The sequence below is a fragment of the Stylophora pistillata genome, chromosome 8, assembly GCF_964205215.1.
Source record: "Stylophora pistillata chromosome 8, jaStyPist1.2, whole genome shotgun sequence".
NCBI classification, from domain to species: Eukaryota; Metazoa; Cnidaria; class Anthozoa; order Scleractinia; family Pocilloporidae; genus Stylophora; species Stylophora pistillata.
In genome coordinates, this window is record NC_142526.1 from 23,445,653 (window position 1) to 23,464,724 (window position 19,072).

General features: G+C 41.4%; 1 protein-coding gene and 1 long non-coding RNA gene across 2 annotated transcripts in view; one reads left to right on the forward strand and one right to left on the reverse strand.

Annotated features, from left to right (window-relative positions):
* Positions 1–19,072, forward strand: part of LOC111335583 (brefeldin A-inhibited guanine nucleotide-exchange protein 3) — a 22,573-nt gene continuing 3,501 nt past the window's right edge. Inside the window, exons 1-20 of the mRNA XM_088730898.1 lie at positions 1–864; positions 948–1,002; positions 1,117–1,198; positions 3,514–3,645; positions 4,411–4,479; positions 5,205–5,327; positions 5,658–5,697; positions 6,136–6,232; positions 7,690–7,803; positions 8,067–8,373; positions 9,765–9,886; positions 10,395–10,789; positions 11,275–12,710; positions 13,244–13,577; positions 14,246–14,579; positions 14,792–15,374; positions 16,018–16,197; positions 16,593–17,481; positions 17,851–17,959; positions 18,431–18,662. Coding sequence (XP_088587024.1) covers positions 780–864; positions 948–1,002; positions 1,117–1,198; positions 3,514–3,645; positions 4,411–4,479; positions 5,205–5,327; positions 5,658–5,697; positions 6,136–6,232; positions 7,690–7,803; positions 8,067–8,373; positions 9,765–9,886; positions 10,395–10,789; positions 11,275–12,710; positions 13,244–13,577; positions 14,246–14,579; positions 14,792–15,374; positions 16,018–16,197; positions 16,593–17,481; positions 17,851–17,959; positions 18,431–18,662 — 5,718 coding nt within the window. The 5' untranslated portion in view covers positions 1–779. The remainder of the gene's footprint in view (positions 865–947; positions 1,003–1,116; positions 1,199–3,513; positions 3,646–4,410; positions 4,480–5,204; positions 5,328–5,657; positions 5,698–6,135; positions 6,233–7,689; positions 7,804–8,066; positions 8,374–9,764; positions 9,887–10,394; positions 10,790–11,274; positions 12,711–13,243; positions 13,578–14,245; positions 14,580–14,791; positions 15,375–16,017; positions 16,198–16,592; positions 17,482–17,850; positions 17,960–18,430; positions 18,663–19,072) is intronic.
* LOC111335585 (uncharacterized) overlaps positions 6,911–19,072 on the reverse strand; it is a 16,720-nt gene continuing 4,558 nt past the window's right edge. Inside the window, exons 2-4 of the long non-coding RNA XR_002695365.2 lie at positions 14,233–14,436; positions 10,111–10,301; positions 6,911–8,355 (exon numbers count right to left, since the gene is read on the reverse strand). This is a non-coding gene — a long non-coding RNA (uncharacterized LOC111335585). The remainder of the gene's footprint in view (positions 8,356–10,110; positions 10,302–14,232; positions 14,437–19,072) is intronic.

A 19,072-nucleotide genomic window follows, 5' to 3' on the forward strand; every position in this document is an offset into this window, starting at 1 on the left:
ACCAAGCTGTGATTGGCTTATGGCGGAAAAAAGCCAAACTAAAGCAATCCTATATTACATTTGACACTGTAAATTGAAAACTGATTTAACGTGAACTTGTTCATGAGAGAAATTATCCCAGCCGGGGACTCTCTTGCTATGCATGAGTATGTGTGAATATGTGTGAGAGGGAGCTTAATTGGTCACAGAGATGCTTTGTGTTGCAGTGAAAAACCTTTCCTCTCATTTTTGTTTGGATGGAAAAAATCACCATGTATCTAGACACCGTGAAAATTTGCTTTACAAATTATTTTGATCGAGCAAAACTCCTTTGTTTTCCCAGGCACACGGCTGTGTTGGTGACGAGTAAACGAGATCACTTTAGAAATCTATTTCAAAAATCTCAGTCAAAGCAGCGTGTCTTTTCGGGTAAAAACTTGGATACTTCTTCTAAAATATCGAAGTTTTGCACACTACAGACTCGTAGCCACACCAACTTTCGATAGTTACGGGTATGTGTGCGCTTTCCTTATAAGGTTGTGACTGATGGGACAGCACACAGGTGCCAAGAAGAAGCCATTCATCTGCACACACCACTGCGCACGTAATCGGCGCATCGGTTATGCCCTTCTCTTTTCCATTGTTTAAATGGTGTTCGTCGAACGCGCTAACGACCTGCTCAATCAAAATATTGTGAATTCAAAGGCTTCTAAGAAGATGATTTTGAGGTTTATGAGGGAATAATCACCACAGATCTGAATGTTTCCCTCTTCGTGGTTTGTCTAATGGGTTAGAGAGTCATGGAGGAAGTGTTGACTAGTTTAGCGCACGACGCCACGTCGAGCAAAGCAAAGAACCTACGAGACGCGTGTATTTCGGCGACGGGTAAGCTTCGTACAATTTGAAGGAAGTCGCCAACGATTTGCTTAGAAGTATTCGCTGATTCATTTAGTTTTTGGATTTTTCAGATGCGCTTTTCATCAATCGAAATGGGACACGTACACTCCAGCCCCATGAGCTGCGGTAAGTCCCAGAAATTAGACGATTTTTTTTAATAAAACGGCTCCAACTGGTAAGAAATGGATACCACAATTAGATCAAATTGCATGTAAATATCATTGGTTTCTCTCTTCTCAGGGAAAAGTGTTTTCTGCCGCTCAAACTGGCATTAGAGTCGAGGTCAAGCAAGCTTTCTCTCCACGCTGTAAATGGATTGCAGGTTAGTGGATGCTCAGTTTTTTTCGCGGCTAATTTATGTGGAAACGGTTATTTTGCACGGTCAATGGATGGCTGGACTTGATTAATTGATGAGCGAATTTTATGAAAGAAGTTGAAAATCAAAGCAATTCTACGGATGATAAAATCGAATCGTTCTTAAAATGAAATCGCCGCAGTGTGAAAGTCAGTACTTTACTTACGATGACAACGCCGAGTTGTTCGAAGTACACAAACAGCTCGAATATCAATCATTTGCCTACGAATTAAAAATTGCGCCTTGATTTGAATAGCCGATGCCTCCAAGCTTGGCGTTTTTGTCACGAGCAATAAATTGCCATAACAAAATAGCGGTGACTACGATACGAAAGTAGATACAGAAATATTTAAAGCTAATTACCGTCAAGGACGTGGCTTCACAATCTCCTTTTAGACAATATATCACTGCATAATAATGACAGACCGTCCTCCAACTATTTAACCAGCTGATTAATTTTTATTTGAATACACTCTTTTTATGACTGTATCACTTTTCGTTTGTATTTACTGAATCGGTAAAAATATATTTTGTCCTCTTCGTGACTAAGAACATGGATTGAAACAGTTTTTGACAGCGATCACTTTTTCTGGAATTACTTCGCAAGAGGGTAAACTGATTTTAAAAGTTTTTAAAATTTTTTTAAACTTCCCCTAACTGTACTATTTCGGCGTGTGTAAGAGAAATTAACAGTTATATTCTAAGGTAGAAGTGGTTACTACGACAAGTTAAGATGCGAATTTTTTTAATAGGTTTTCCTTAGATGTTAGCTTCTGTGTGAGCCATTGACTCCGTACAAGAAGTGCTTTTAAAAGGTGTTTAAACAGAGACAAATACTTTTTAAACTTGCTAATTACTTGCTGTAGCCAAAGAAAGACTTTTGTTAGAAAATATTTTAATTCAAAATATCCATTAACGTTTCTCGGCAAAGTCTTGATGATTTTCTCATAAGTTAAAATAAACTCTGGGAAATTTTAAGAAAAATGTATCGTCTCCGCTCGCTTTGACTCCAGAAATGAATAATTTATCACATCCTCGTGGAATAGATCAGCAGTAAACCATCGTCCTATTGAACAAATCTTGTTCACCAAAAATGACGCCAAAATGGAGTTAAGAAAAACAGCTTGGGATCAATTGATGACATTATTGAGAATTAAAAATTATTGCAAGTTTTTTCCAGTTTCTGTTATTCTTGTTCGCCCTGCAAGAGTCGTGCTACGTGTGGTACACTGTAAGAGAAGTCGGATAAAAACAAATTTGGTCGAATTCAATCATTAAAGTTAACCTTGCGAGGTTTGCCTGTAAAACACCAGAACCCAAATTGATTTTAAACTTTCCCGTCGTTAAAGACCTGCTGTTTATTGTGTACTTCAACAAGAACGAATGCTTTGTTCTTTTGTTCATCGAAATCGCTGCTTAGTTCTGCTGTAGGCAAGCTAAAATACGTCCGAGAGCTGTTCTCCCAGCTCACAAATCTAAACAAGGGAATTACAACTCAATAAAATATCCGTTAAAGGAAAATCTTAGCGCATGCTTTGAGTGTGAGAGGGGTTTCGTCAAAGGAGAGAGATCCAAATAACCCGGTTTTTAACACCGGTGGATCATAGTGTTAATACCTGCATTTTGAACCTGCGCTTTTGAGTTCGAAATTTGATTTAGAGACGAATAACAATTCAACTTTGATAAAACGAAAAACGGCCGATACTCGGTAATATCAAAAAGGATAAATGATTGTCGATCAAAATGGCACTACGTAAACGGCTTATTGCTATGAAAAAGCTTCTTGCTTTTTTGTAAATATAAATTCAAATAACAACATGAAAGATTTGACAGTCGAGTGGTTTGCCGGGGGAAACTGGCACTAACCTCTCGCCGTCTCGCGTTGCTTAGTTTCCCGCAGGCAAGGAAACGCTCGCAACGAAATGCTCGATCGTTTGAGCATTATTTAGAGCCATTTGTTCCATCCGGAAGATTGCATGAAAACTAAGATAAAGTGACCGAAAATGATTGGTATCGGAAATTCATAAACTTATTCGCAAACCTTTAGCCTAAATTTCATTCGCATTAATTCTTGACGTAAAAAAAAGCAAACTAATCCTTTGTGGTTCATATTCAAACTAAAGAGGCGGCAAAGTGTCTCAAAGCTGGGAGCAATTACCTTAAAATTGTTGCGGTAGTCTGACCTTCCACGGCGGAAGTGATGGGATTTTAACGGGAGACAGATCTGGGCACGAGGTTCCAAAACTGTTGATCTGATTCGTTTATAAACTGTCCCGATTCAGAAGCTAATCTCTGATGACCGTTTTCGGTCGGAGAACGAAGAAGAACCTGAAAGTCAGCTTCCGGTTCAGTTTCTTGCCACAGTGGCATCCACTCCTACATTGGCAGACGAAGTCCAAGTGGAAGTTATGAAGGTTAGTTAACGTTGTCTGAATTTGGTAAACTCTTTAATAGTTTTTTTTTGTTAAGTGATACCCAGCGAGCTCTGAGACGGAAAATTACCGTTTGTCGCGGTGTGTTAAAGTCTTCCAGTGGTGGTTAAATGCACATTGGCCGCTAACTGCAACTCCTTATGCTTAATATAGTAAGCCCCGAATTTAAAACACTTAGAGTCCATATCTGGACAGTTAAGGGTTCCCGCAATGCTAATATAGTGTCTGTATCAGACAGTTTCATACCTGCATGCAGAAGAATGAGCAAGTGATGATGAGTACGAGTGCAGTTGATGAATAAATGTGGCGCGCTAAGTTTGAAAAATAAAGTTGTATCATTCGGGGATCGGTTATGATGTGTAAAGCGCAACTGGAGTTTAAACTTATCTAACAACAATTACAAGTTGACTTTCAAATCTTTTTCAAAGTAATAAAGGCTGATAGTTTCGAAAGAAACTGTTTGGGGCTGCGTCGGTGGGAGTAACGAAATAACTTGGATATATCAACAAAGTCGAAGTGGTAAATTGGCCAACGTAACGATAACAAAAGCTGACGTTTCGAGCGTTAGCCCTTCGTCGGAGCGAAATTTGCTCCGACGAAGGGCTGACGCTCGAAACGTCAGCTTTTGTAATCGTTACAGTGGCCAATTTACCACTTCAACTTTGTTGATATATCCAAGCTTTTTCAAAGTAACCTCCTTATTTTATGCATTTAATTCGGGATTTTCCTGTTGTTATTCCTCTTTAGCTGCTGCTGATCATAGCATGTTCCGCGTCGTGTGAAGTTCATGGAGAATATCTGATTAAACTGGCTGAGGTAAAGTTACAGAGGAGTACTGTAGGCATTCCGAGGTGTTTTGTCTGTACTTAACGGACGGTTCAAGCGTTAATGATAAAAATTACAATCTTCTTGATTGCGACTGGTTTAAAAAACTCCCATTCTCTACTAACTCACTTGCCAAGTTGTTAACAAAAAAATTTTGTAATCGGAAAGTTTGTTATCGGACAGTCCAATCACTTTCAAAGTTGTAGTTTAGATTAACCAATCATATTCAAATTTGGATTGTACTTAATTAGGCGGTCGTCCGATTTTGTTATCACTCGTATGATTACAGATCGAATTGGAATTCTCTCAGTCCTTTCACTGTCATTACATACTATTATTACACGACTCGGGTAGTCAGAGGGCCAATAACTAAAATCAACCAATCAAAATGCTCTATTGCCGGTCAATATTCTCTAAATATTGGACCGGGCACTGTCCCGAATGGTCCCGAATGATACTGCACTTGTGTCCCTTTGAACTTCAGTCGTATAATAAATCTCTTATTAACCAAGCTTGCTCGGGACCGTACTGGAAGAATATCGGCCCTCGGTCTTTTTTGTAAGGACCTCGCTGCGCTCGGTCCGTACTGTCAAGACCTCGGGCCGATATTCTCCCAGTACGGCCCTCGCTCTTGGTTAATAAGATATATTTACACGATCTCAAACCAAACCGTATCAGACATTATTTGTAGTTAACTCACATCTACCTATTCCTAGATATGCATCGAGACGTACACCCGAGCACATCAAATTGCCACCAAAACAGCTTGCAGAGCTACCTTAACACAAATGCTTAGCTCGGTGTGTCATCGCTTACAGGACAGCCTAGCAACTTCCTTGGTAAGACTTCCATCGCCGGTTTGTGTTCAGTAGTTTGTAGACTGAACTTAGTGAAGCTATCCTCCATCAGAGGGAAAAGCTAAGGTGAAATTTAGGGTGGGTAAATTAATCCAACTGAGGCAAGGCGCGAAAGCGCCGTGTTTAATACGTTGAGCTCTGATCTAGAGATGTGGGTTCAACTCCCGGCCAGTGCATTTAGCTATGTTCTCAGTCAAGAAAATTTACTCTCACAGTGCATTTTCCTTCCCAGGATCCTGTGATGGGGAAGCATCCCATTTGGAAGGAGTACACAGAATGTCTATAACATTGTATATAACTCTTTTCTTTTAGACATCCAAAACTTCCTCGTCGGACTCCAAGATCATCAAACGTAAGTCATGATGATTCTGTTCACCCATCGATGGCAGAACAAAGCTTCAGGTTTCCTTTACTTTATGTTTTCTCGCACTATTCATTGATTACTCGTCTTACCCTTTACACCATAACATCGATATGCGCGCGCATGCTCCCCACTGTTCTCCATACATTTCTTACGAGACTGACAAGGAGAATTTCACTGTTCAACAGTCAAGAGCTTCTTTAGTTGGTGATCAGTTCCTTTATTCAAATGACTTGGGAGTTTGATTCGGCAATAATGCTGCTGGGAGAAATTAAATGCTGGTCACTCTTTACTGGTAAAGGGTTAAAGAGGAGGAAACTGCAAACGAACCACGTTAGAATGATTCAATTGCGCATGTCTTTAGATGCAGCTGGCGTACATCGACAGGGACCCGAGTAACCTGCTAATCTTTAACTCTTTTATGTGCAGATACGAATCTTTTTTCCACGGACTATGCAAAGTTGTTAAGCCAAGATGTGGTGCTGTTACTGAAACACTTTTGCTTCCGACTGACCGCAGGACCAAGGTAAGAAGATTTTCCTTCATGCTAAATTGACAGGCCGAGAAGAACTAATTTCAGGGTAAGTGATACAAAAACCAGCAGGAGAAAGGTTTTTAATTCCTCTCCGCTCCAAGCAAGTGATGTGGTTTCATAGACCTTATAACACGTGCAGAGAGCTTTAGTGCGAGAACTTTAAAATAAATGACAAAAAATATTTCGTCAGGCTGCAGTCAATTTTCCCTTGTAAAAGTAATATTTGCAAATAATATTTTTTTCAATTTTAAGTTTTGCGAAATCACATTGGGAATTACGACATTCACTTTGGAATTTCTAGAGTTAGAGTGCATCGTTTTAAAAAAAATCTGCAGTGAAAATTACAAATTTTTAAATTAAGCTTTTTTACCTTTCCATCGTTCTTTGGCAGGAGAGTTTCAATCTATATTCAAATCGATTTTTTTTTATGTGGGTGCGGAATCTTTCTGATTAAAAATCGAAAAACTTGTCTACCATGCACCCTGCAAAGAGTCAATGTTACTCTCCCGTAGAGAACATTAAAATCTTAGCTCTAAAAATAGCACAATTCGTGTTTGGAACGGTCGACTCTGGCTGGTTAAATGCAGTAGTTTCTTTCAGTTTCCTAACAAATACGTTTTACACGCTGTTTTGTCTAGTTGCTGATAAGTGGGCGTAACACAAATAAAGTGAAGCAAAATTAGGATTTTAAAATGAATTCGGAGTATGTGTTTGTTTGAAGTTAGTTCCATCAAATATAATATTTTCGCCAGAAAACAGCAATAATGCGGATATAACTGTTACAAAAAGTATGCACAAGTCCTCATTTTAATTACAATGTTTGTTGCCCCTTGTGAGCCGAATTAAAATCGTTAAATAAAGGATCCTATCGAGTTATTTCTTGCTTTTGCCTTGCACGGCACGAGATCACTGACAGAAATAATGATTGAAGATACAGTGTTGTTGATAGTATATCGAATATTCATTCTCTGTTGAATTGTGGCTTGTAAATAACAGCACGAGGCAAACCAAACAGCTGACAAACTGCTCAAAATAATGAATAGAAATTACTGAGAAGTATTAGCTCTTTTCGCATATTTCGCATTTTGTAATACTCAAGACCTTAAAAGCCCCTGAAAATGATACGATGCATGGAAACAAAAGTCCTCACGAAAAAAAAAGATTTACGCTCTTAAAAAAATTTGCCTTAAAAAGCCTTCGCTCAATCCTCACAAGATGCTCCGCCTTCAGAAGATAAACATTTCCAGTCAACTGTGTATCCAAAATAATCTTTGGAACTGGTCTAGTTTTCTTTGAAAATCTGCGAATGCTTTCTGGTACTACACGGTAAATCGTAAAGGATTGCACAGACGACATGTTTGCATTGCCAGGACGTCGCGATCCAAATCGTAAATGATCACATTGTGAGACAAAGAATTATAATTCATTACGTCCTTTTTTGTCTCTAGTGTTCCAGTGCAAGGTGGCCAGGCTATTCCATTGTACTTGGAAGCCATCTTGGTTATGCTGAGCAGTCTATCCACAGCTTTACAACAGGAAAAAGAGTTTATAAACGTTATCTGGTGAGTTCAGAAATACCGCTAGCAGACAAACAGACAGTATTTCAAAAATGTTCGAATCAAAATGTTAATCACAGGACTATGACCACGTCACAACAAGTAATAAGTATGATTTACGATTGCAACAGGAGTGCAAAGGGAGTGAGTATCCACGAAATTCTGAAGCACAAATTTGCGAGAGTGAAGAACTATCTGATACACGGATTATATACTTTTCCTGATTCCTTGAAGATTAACGTTCTAAACACCTTTTCTTCGTGTTTCAGGCAACTCTTATGCCCCGCCCTGATTCAGTTGTTGGGGAGTCCTCTTACCGACTTAAATAAACGACCAAAAACTGTGACTCCTTTCCCTGAGGAAATCAATCGAGGAGGGCGTGGAACGGGGAACTTCGCCAAGTCGACATCGGTTGTGGGGCCCATACCAAGGACCATTTATAACATAGCCACAGAACTCCTACGACTTGTGGGTCCCTTAGCCGCCATGAGGCCAGTGTTGGAGTCGCTGTTTCATCGCATCATTTTGTATCCTCCAGCTCAGCAGAGAGCAGAGGCACTGAAAGCATTAAAGGAGGTAAAGTGACTTTCTTTGTTATTTCAAACCTTGCTGTTATAGAAAAGTTGACAATTTTAGAAGAGGGCATACTTCTCGTGTTTAATTTGCTGCCTTGAGGATGTGTGCTAGTTAAGACTTTTGCGTGAGTGAACTCGTTAATAAATATATCTTATTAACCAAGCGCGAGGGCTGTACTGGGAGAATATCGGCCCGAGGTCTTGACAGGGCAGACCGAGCGCAGCGAGGTCCGTACAAAAAAGACCGAGGGCCGATATTCTTCCAGTAAGGTCCCGAACAAGCTTGGTTAATAAGAGATTTATTATGCGACTGAAGTTCAAAGGGATACAAGTGCGGTATCATTCGGGACCATTCGGGACAGTGCCCGGTCCAATACTGAGAGAATATTGACCGGCAATAGAGCATTTTGATGGGTTGATTTTAGTTATTGGCCCTCTGACTGCCCGAGTCGTGTAATAAAGTAGATTTTATGCTGGTATACGTCTGTTCAGTGAACGATCACAGATGACGTCAAAATCTGGTAAGAATATCAGTGACACACTCAGCTGCGCTTCATGTACCACTTTTTCAGTTCTTACCACATTTTAACGTCTTCTTTGATATAATACTGTACAGAACTATGGCAACACGAAATCTGTTTGTTTTAGATGATAGCATGGCAAAACATTTGGTGGTGACTGGAGACTGGTGACTGGTGACTGTATCCATGCGTCAATCCTCCAATAGATCAGAAGTACTTAAGAGCTAAACAAAATTATAACATAACCAAAGTAAAGCGCGCGCTCTGATTGGTCAATTTAGCGTCCCCCATTTGCCCCATGGGTGTACGCTGCTGACGTGAGCAAATGCAAGGACTATTTTTCCGCGCGCGATTGTTTTTTCTGGTCACGTAAGATTTGTTAAATAAAAGGGAACTCTTTAGCTACAATGTATCAATGTTACGTTATAAAATAAATGGTAAACACCACAGCGTACACTATTAAGTTATGGATGCACTTGGGAGGTTTGCTAAGCACTCAAGAAGCTAGAGTCGCTCTCGGCTATCGCCTCGAGCGACTCTTACGCTTCTTTCGTGCTTAGCAACCTCCCGCGTGCATCCATAACTCAATAGTGTACGCTGTGGTGTTTACCATTTGTTAATGCGGGAATGATTCAGCTTATCGTATAAAATGGACCAGACCCTTCCACAATGAAATAACATCCTCATTCCCTTGATTAATTTAGAAATCGCTTTCTGTCCCATAGATAGAGAAGCCACAGAGGTTTGTGGTTCCTGTTAGTCGTGATTGCAATCAGTCTCAGGCCTTTTCCCTTAGTTCACTTGCGCGTAGCAATATAAAGGTACTACAATCTTTGTTTAAATCAAATCTCATTTTTTTTTTCGTCTCCAGTTCCTTTCTAGTCCTCAGCGGCTGTTGGATGCCGCGGGTCCAACGATTATTGACAAAGACAATCCCCCGTCACCAGACTCACCGACCGAGCAGAAGAAAACGGAATTGGATTTGCTGCGACTGTAAGTGTTTGAGAGAGTGGGTTCTTATTTGTTCAAAGAACAGTGTTTCATTTGAGATCAGAGATTGAAAACAAACTTTATAGTGTTTCGACAAAATTCTATTTTCAGCCTAGAGTACAGTGAACGAATATCTACATCTTACAAGTGCCACTGCAAAATGTCAATTAAGCTATTTATTTAGCATCATTACGGTTAAAACTAAGGGAAACCTTGTGCAACTTTACCTTTTTAGCTCCAAAGGGAAACACGCGTATAATCATTGTCTTTTACCGGTAAAGGCAATCCAATTTTGTGTACTAGAACAAGCCATGCTAAGCGTCTTGTGACAAATCAGTACAATCATGGACTCACTGAGTGGCCTCTTACAATTACACTTCTTTAAAATGGCTCTTTGTCCAATGCCTCCTCGTTGAATCTGAAATTGGAGTGTTAGTTTACTTATGATAACTAAGACAGGCTAACTTCTTTAAAAGAAAACGTTAAGCAATCTAATCAACTTTTTTCTTAGTTTGATGGATGGCATCGTGGAATCTACCCGCTGCGCCGACAGTACAGTGGCCAGCTGTAGTGTAGCATGCGTGGTAGCGTTGCTGGGATCCTTAGAGGACTTGAGTCAGGGACGAGGCTTGAGTGACGAACACATTGAATTTTTAAGTAAAATGAAAGAAACTGATAATTGGGAGGTGCTCAAGGAACAATACGATAATGCCGCTTCTGCTCGAGAAACGGGAAGTTCTCTTCATGGAAAACTCAACAGAGAAAGGAGTGCCTATAGACGTGGTAACCGGTGGGAAATGAATTCTCAGAGATCCCCTGACGGGGATATTGAATCTCTAACCGAGCGCTTTGAAGAAAACGGAGGGGCCTGGGATAGCCTTACCGATGGAGAACTCAAGACTGATGGTGAGCCACTTGAGACGTTTTTTTTTTCAGGAAATTTGTTCACTCTCCGGCTGAGTTGTTCGAAAAATGGCTAAGTTTATCCGGGGTTGGCGTAAGCGTTGATGTTTAACGATCTAAAATTCAAATCAACAACACCGTCAAAACCGAAGTTGAGATACACGAGTTCGCATCCTGTTTGAAGGATAATCAAAGAAAACAGTTCTGAGTGCGGTACGCTGGTCACGTTTTATAAATGCGGGGGCTCAGTAGTCTCCTTGGCAGCCCTTGCAATTGCTTGGGCTCCTCACACTCGAAAACGCTTTGCGACGAGAAAAGGCAAAACAATGGTTGTGAAGGAGACTGGGGCTTGGGTAGGTGTCACTGATATAGGATGTCATACACAGCACGCTGATGTAGGGTTTTATTTCTGATCTGAGGGGCAGCTGAAGAGTGCCTCTGAAAACGTAAAATATTACGTGTTAACAAATATGCTTCAATCTTTTAAGTTTCAGATGAAGAACCTGAAATCAGACCCCTCACTCCTAAAAGCGTCCACTTCGCGTCAGAAGACGAAATCGCCATGTTTGAAATACACGAATTCGAGAATATCAAAAACACGCGGTTTGGTAATGCATCCCGATCAGGGATTCCCCGCAAGAGCAGCCTCCCTAAAAGAGTTGGTTCCAATTCTCAAGGCAACATGCGTACAACTGTGAAACGCTCCTCATCTTTTGATAGTAAAACGCGACAGAAACCGACCGTGCAAAAACGTACCATGAATGGGGATGCGCATCAACGGGAGCGCGCTGGTTCAGATACTGGCGCACTGCAGGAAAGAAAAACAAACCTTTTAGAATCAGATGCACAAAACAGCTCTAAAAGAGACGGCAAGTTTGCTTTACGCAGATGCTTCTCTGACAACGACATTTCCGCTCGTAAGAGTTCCTCTTCTAATCTACAACGGTTTCCCTTGAGGAAATCAAATTCTTGGGCAGCGCTTGCCACTGAAAACTTTGAAATTTCTTCGGCTGATAATGAGAAAAGGACAAGCAGTCAACAGAAACGTAACATTAGAGGAGGGATTCCAAGGCCGCGCACGCAGGCTTCCGGTGACTCGTCATTCAATGCTAAGCCCGGAGTAAGGCGCTTATCAAATGATGGGAAAATAGTCGAGCCTATGAACAGAAAACCCTTAGATCAAACATCACCGACACACAGGAAATATGTTGAATCTAAAGCCAATAAAATAGAAGCAAGAGAAAAGGCTTTGAGGGAGGAGAGAGAAAAAGAAAAAGACCGATCGCCAACTAAAGGCTCCCGGCCCACACTTCGTAGAACTCGTTCGGCTTCCGAATACGATCGTAGACTACAGAATGGCAACGGAGATAAGCCGAAGGGAATTCTGCAGAAGAGCCAGAGTATAGACGAGCCTAATTCGCCCAACACTAATACGCTCAAGAAAAATTCATCACAAGGCGTAAAAATCAACGGCGTTTATGTTAAGAAAGGAAACGAAAACTCTTCGTCGGCCAAATCACCGGATAAAAAGAAAGTAAGAGATGTCAAAAAAAGTGTTGAGGAAAACGAGAAAGAAGGTGCAAGGAACTTTGCTCGTTGTTTGCTTGGCATTCTTCCATCTGTGTTAAGTCTGTCTGATCCAGTAGCTGTTGACGAGGCCTTGCAGCAGTTCGCTTCCGATGTCTGCGAAGCGGTTACGTGCATGGCACTCAAACGAAAGAACGTTCCAAACTTCGGGACACTTCGGGGACGATCGGATTTGGTCGATGAAAAGTCAGGAGAAGGAGCGACTTCGGATCCCAGCTTTCCTATTCTGAACGCGGATGGTGTTTATGTGACCGTATACGCTACGTTATCGTTGAATTTAAAGCTATTAAAGACTGGTTACTATCAGAAGAAACAAGCCATGCCAGGATTAGCTCAGGTAAGAAAGAAAACAGCTATACTGATTCATATCGCTTGCAGATTCCTTCAATTTCTGGGTTTCATCATAAACATACGTCAGAAACAGCTTTCACGTTGACGAGAAAGAGTTCAATTTTGAGGAATAAAGCAATGAAATTCAATAATGTCCCCTAAAAGACGTGTTTTATTTACGCAGATCTTCAAAATAGTCAATTCGATTACTAAGATTTTAAAAGCGTGTTTGAAGAAGACAGCTGCAAAGAAAGATAAATTCACTGTTAATGTGCTTGAGTGGGCACAATGCACAACGGAGTTCTTTTAACCTTCCCCTCTCCCCCAGCTAACCAAGCAAAGATGACCAAAAAATTACAGGGAGGGGTGTGGTTCAAGATACCAGAGGATTTTGTCCCCGTCCTTGTGCAGAGCTTAATTTCAAGACGGTGGGAATTTCGTTCAAATTCATAGATTTTTGTTTGTCGCGGTACGGTCTACCAATCAAGTACCACAACTACTCAAACGGCTAATGTTTGTAATGTTCCCTTGATATTTAAGGACGACTTCATCGACAATATTCTGAACAGCGGCGTGCCTATCGGTCTCTCCTCGGTATGGTTGGCTGAATTGTACCGCCTGGTTACCACATATAACATATTAGGAAAAGCTGGGTTCATACTGGATTCACCAAATGACAACCGTGCCTTGATCAACACACTCAATGACAACATGCTGTCTGAAGAAGAAGACAGTCCCTTCCTTCACCACAAGAACCCCAGCACTCTGCCGCCTGCCAAGAGAGAAGGGATGAAGTTTGCTCGGAGGGTGCTGCTGGCTACGTGGGATTCAGTATTGGAGATTCTGTCAGCACCTTTAGAGACTTCCATCTCGGGTTTGTAGCCTGCCTCCTCAAACCACCAATCAATTAATCGATCAATTCAGTTTATCAATGTCATGACGTGGGAGGAGGTTACCCTTAGATCTGAGCCAGAGGGACATGTATAAAATGCATGACCATTGTCGTTTAGAAGAAAAAAAAACTCACCAAGACACAAGTTATAGTTGGTAATTTAATTTGGAGATGTTGAGGTGCGAGTTACAAAGCCCATATTCAAAGCCAAAATTGTACACTTATGCCAGTGTCCTCAGCCAGTTTTTTTTTCTCAAACCTCATCCTCAATGACAAAGAGACATAGCCACATTCCAATGACAGTACTTCAAATGGTCCTCTCCCGTTGGTCAATAAATGGTCCTCTCCCATTGGTCAATAAAGGAAACTTTATTGACCAATGGACTTTTTCTATTCAAATACATAATGTTGATTTGAAATTGAAAGTCGCAATCGGTGTCACTGTGTTTGGGGTATTACTTAACAATGTTGAATTAGGAACTAAAACTTTTCTTGAAGGATTCAAACCGATCGATTTGATCTAATCTTGAAGAAAGAGTGATTAAAAGTGGTGAATAATAACTAATATATGTGATGGAAACAGAGTGAAGCGTCAGTCTAGCAAGCCACTACGAATGCAAATATGTAAATGTATAACCTTTTCATATTAGGTACTGCAAATAGCGTTGCCGCCATGCTTGGAGGGGAATCCAAGAGGGATCACAACCGTGAAAGGGACACCATCTGCCTCAGCCTGGATGGCCTTCGCCGAGCTGCACGTCTGTGCTGCACACTGGGAATTCAAACCCGCTGTGAACTGGTTCTCGCCCAGTTAGCAAATGCCTCTTGTGAAGGAGAGGGTCTGGAAGCAAAAAGAACAAGGTCACATTCTTCACCAGGATCTATCAAACTACATGCCGCGCATGTCTTGAGTATGGATGGACTGCTGGCCGTTGGAGTAGAACTGGGGAGTCATGCGCCAAAGTGTTGGAAACACGTGTTCAGGTACTTAAAAAGTTTTGTGAAACTCTCGCCATGTTTTCATCTTATCCTAGGCGTTTCAAGAAAACGTTTAAGATGTAAGACCAATACTAATGCTTACCCTTTGAATTTTTGTTTTAATAGTAAATTTTTAATGACGTAGATATCATCTGTCACTAACAACGTATGATTATTGCACATAAAAAATAGAGGTAACCCTGCGTTTATTTCCATAGATGCTGTACGTACGTATCGCAACTGGAGCGCATGCATTTCAGTAGCGGCATTGTAGACTTTTCGTCACACACAATGCCGCCGAACTCTCTCCGAATAAACCCCGACATACCCTCACCCATGTCAGAATCTTCAAGCATTTCAGACTACCTCCCCGGAGAACTCTCTCCGAATGGTTCCGCTGTTATCCGACAAAGTTCCGAAAACGGTATAGAACACGCACCCTCCAACGGCGGATTGCTAACTCCAGCGGACGCCTCCCGTGCCATTTACGCTCTTTCGGCCGCAGTAGATCGTCTTTTTGAGCACGCCGCCAATACCTTGCACCTGGAAGGACTTTTGTCTTTTTTAGAGGCTTTGGTCTATGCTTCCAAGACTCAGCTGTTTGGTCCAGTAGTGGAAAAAAGTTCAAATTCACAGGGAGGGGGAGTGCCTGTTGCTGCAAATGGCCAATCGCCATCTTTGAGCACGACTCTTCATCTGTATCGACTGGCGGATGTGATACTTAGGAGTGCCCGCAATACCAGCAGACCGCTGTTACATCTTATGAGAGCATGGGCGGTTATAGCACCCCATTTTGAGGAGGTTAGTGTAAGAGAATAGGCAAATGACCGACTGACCGCTAGATTGTTTCTTCTTCTTTTTTTTTGGAACTTCCTTGCCTCTCTTTGAATATTTTAAACACAGCATGTGCTTGATCGGGGGAGACGAATTAACGAAAGAGTAGTTCTGTTATTGCAACGAAACAAGCTACTATGTTTAGAACAAAAAATAATTATTATTATTATTATTATTATTATTAGAAGTAACTGACTTCTTTAAGAATTATACGTCGTGCATGTATGAACCTGGTTACTGCTCTTTCATTACTAAGAATATAATATTATTTGTCAAAAACATCCCATTTGTAACGCCCAAAATACTTCGGCAAGTCAGTCATAGGGATGCATTGGGTTGAGTTTCAATGAGCTGGACTTCAGATTGTGTTAATTATTTCACATTATCTTCGTCAGGTCATAGTATTACCTCTTTAGGTAGGTATGGCCAGCACGGATCTAGTATCCTGTCCAGGGGAGGGTAGAGGAGGGAAAGAACTATCCTAAGTATCTTAAATATACCGAAACCGCGACAAGCTTCTTGATGCGAAGAATGTTAGCTTAAATGAAGACCTGTATTAGTGTGGGTTTCCTTCAGTTTGTCACGTTAATTTTAATGTCTATCTCTACAGGCAGCGACTCACAAGGACAGGCATATTTCCAAGCTAGCAATTACATCCCTTCATGACATCACGACGGAGCTCCTAAGCAATCGCAGTGAGCTTCCTCATTTCTGGTTCCACGAGTCCCTTTTGAAACCGTTTAACGGCATCCTGTCTTCGACATCATGCAGATTGGACGATCAAGAACAAGTTAGTATGATAGAGGAGTCCTCAATTGAGTGTCGAAAAACCAAAGTAATCCAAACGATCTATTAGGAAAAAAAGGATTTACATTGTCAATAGCCGATGGAAACTCAAAGGGAAAACAAGCAAACTACTTAAAGCGCGGGAAAACGCGTATGACCAACTTGCTATAGTTTTCAGTTTTGCATATGATTGGTTGAGAGGATGGCGGGAGTTTTCTGGACCAATCACAGATCAAAGTTAGGTAAAATCAAAGAAATCCCGGGTTACTCTCGACACTTAATTGAAAATTGTTCAAACTTGTGCTATGGTTACATTATGCTAGCTCTAAACAGGTACACAAACCACGGTTCGTCCAATTTGAATTCGAGTATCTAAGGTGTTTTTTTTATCCTCGCCAGATATTAACAACTCTTTCTCAATTGGTGGAAACTCATCTAACAAGCATTAAGTCTGGCTGGCGGCCAATATTTTCTTCCTTGAGGAACATGCCAGACGTTTCTCGTAAGGCTTCGGAAGGCTCAGAGCCAGAGCGCAAGCATCATCAAATCCTCGACATTCTCTCGGCTTTCTTAACGAACAAGAACTCGTCAGTGTTCGCATCCGCTGCTGTTCAGTGTATCCAAGTGCTTCTCCTGCTCGTACGTGGTTCGGAGGCCGATGAAAGCTACGAAGGCGGTCGAGGTGATTCCGAAAGCAACGGAAGGAGTGACCTAGAGACAGTCAACGAGATGTGCCTTCCAGCTTTGGAATTCCTATTGAACATATCAAAGAAGTTGGCTTCAATTTATATCATGCCTTCGAGTTTGGTCTTCCATGGATCACACGCAGTTCGTTTAGTGGAATATTCTTCAGAATTTCCAGGCACTCCCAGTCCTACGTTAAGCCCCATAAAACAAAACGACTCAAATAACCGGAAAGGAAAGAATCCAATCACAACTATGACCTCAGCAGCTTCAATTACTTCAATCGACGACACTGGAGTTCTGCGTGTGTGGTTCCTATTATTGGAGGGGCTCACCAAGGTAGTCGCTCAATGCCCCTGTAAATTTCAGCCCCAAACATTAGAGGTCTTGTTTGATATTTTGCGCTCAATCACTACGGTACCAGGCCCTCACTTCTCTATCTATGTAGTCACCAATCTCCTGCTTCCAATGCTTGAATCTTGGGTCGAGCGAGGAAATAGGGATGGCAGCTATTGGGAGAATACTGCTGGAAATTTCAAGCACGCTTGCGGTCTCGTGACTGAACTTGTGGTGGAGGAACTCGGTCAATTCTTAAGCGTCCAAGGTAACTTGAATAAAGCTATTGTAGCGAACACTGCGGCAAATAAATTCCTTTTTTCTTTGGATTATAAACTACTAGGAAAGCCTTGTGAAGACGTCAGGGGAAGAAAAGGGCCAAGGGGGCTGGCCAAGCCTCCAAACTAACTTAGGTTATAGGACAAAAATTGGACACCTTGCATGGTCCAGTGAATAGTTCCTCAAAATGACCAAAGAGTAGACAAAAAAAAACTCAACTACTTTCCATCTGTCGAATTATCTTTTTCAAAACCAATGCTACCATTTTTGTGACCCGAATTTTCATAATCGTTGTATAACCAGCAAAAATAACCTTACTGATAATCAATTGATATCCAGTATTGCTTACGTATTTCAGGAGCTGCGGAGTGCGTTCCTGGAATGATCAAACAAACTTTGGACCTGTTGTTAGAATGTGTTTCCCAACCTGTGGAGGGAATTGCCAGGCTTGGGTGTTCTTGTCTCAGGTAATGTACCTTTAATCTGTACTTATCAGATGATCAGATAATCTGTACTTATCAGATGATCAGATAATCTGTACTTATCAGATGATCAAAGTGTAACTTTACACTTACTTTGATCGGTTCATGTCTATAATCTATTGGAGGACAGACTCATGGATGACGTCACCAGTGACACTCGGCTGCGCCTGGTGCGCTACTATTGGTTCTTACCATATTTTTACGTCATCTGTGATCTATTACTGAGTTTACGAACGGCAACATGGAATCAATTTGTCAAATATAATATGTCTGGTCGTGTTGTAAAATACCCAGTGCATTCCCAATGTGATCGTGCAGGTAATCGAGAGCTCTGTTTATTAACAACTCTCTACACCGTCCAAGTAAAATCAGAAGGCAATTGTTACAAAACTTATCACCTTGATAGATTACAATTTCACCAGCCTAACGTTTGCCGTTTTCTCCATTACCTCTCAGGCATCTGTTACTTTCGGGGGGACCAGTCTTCACAGAGGACCTATGGCTCATCGTTAGTGAGGGGCTTAGAGAGGCGGTACATACGACACTGTCAAACCTGAGGGACGTGGTAGCGTGCTTCCAGCCAGGATCATTCAGCGTAAATGGCGATGAGGGAATGACGGTCAGGGTTGTTGCACGGCGAGATGTCATAACAGCAGATATGATTCGACTACAGCAAGTGGCCGAACAAGTAAGATTTAAGACAGCAATGAAATATGAAGTTCATTACCATAGCTTTTATAGCGCATTTTAATTAAGTATCTTAAAACTACACTTGAAGTAATCATGGCCGTTAAACAGAAGAATGGAAGATATCACAAGGAGCCAATAAGGACTCAAAGTGAAAGCAAATTAACTGCTTCGCAGAAAAGTACGAGTGATCAAGTTGCAATTGGTTTTCTTTTGAATCTGGTTGGTTGAGAGGGTGGCGCGTCTGATTGGCTGAGAGAGTAGCGCGTCTATTTGGTAGAGAGGGTGGCGCGTCTGATTGGTTGAGAGGGTGGCGCGTCTGATTGGTTGAGAGGGTAGCGCGTCGGATTGGTCGAGAGAGTGGCGAATGGTTTCTTACTCACATAGCACATACGGCAAAACTAATCTAGA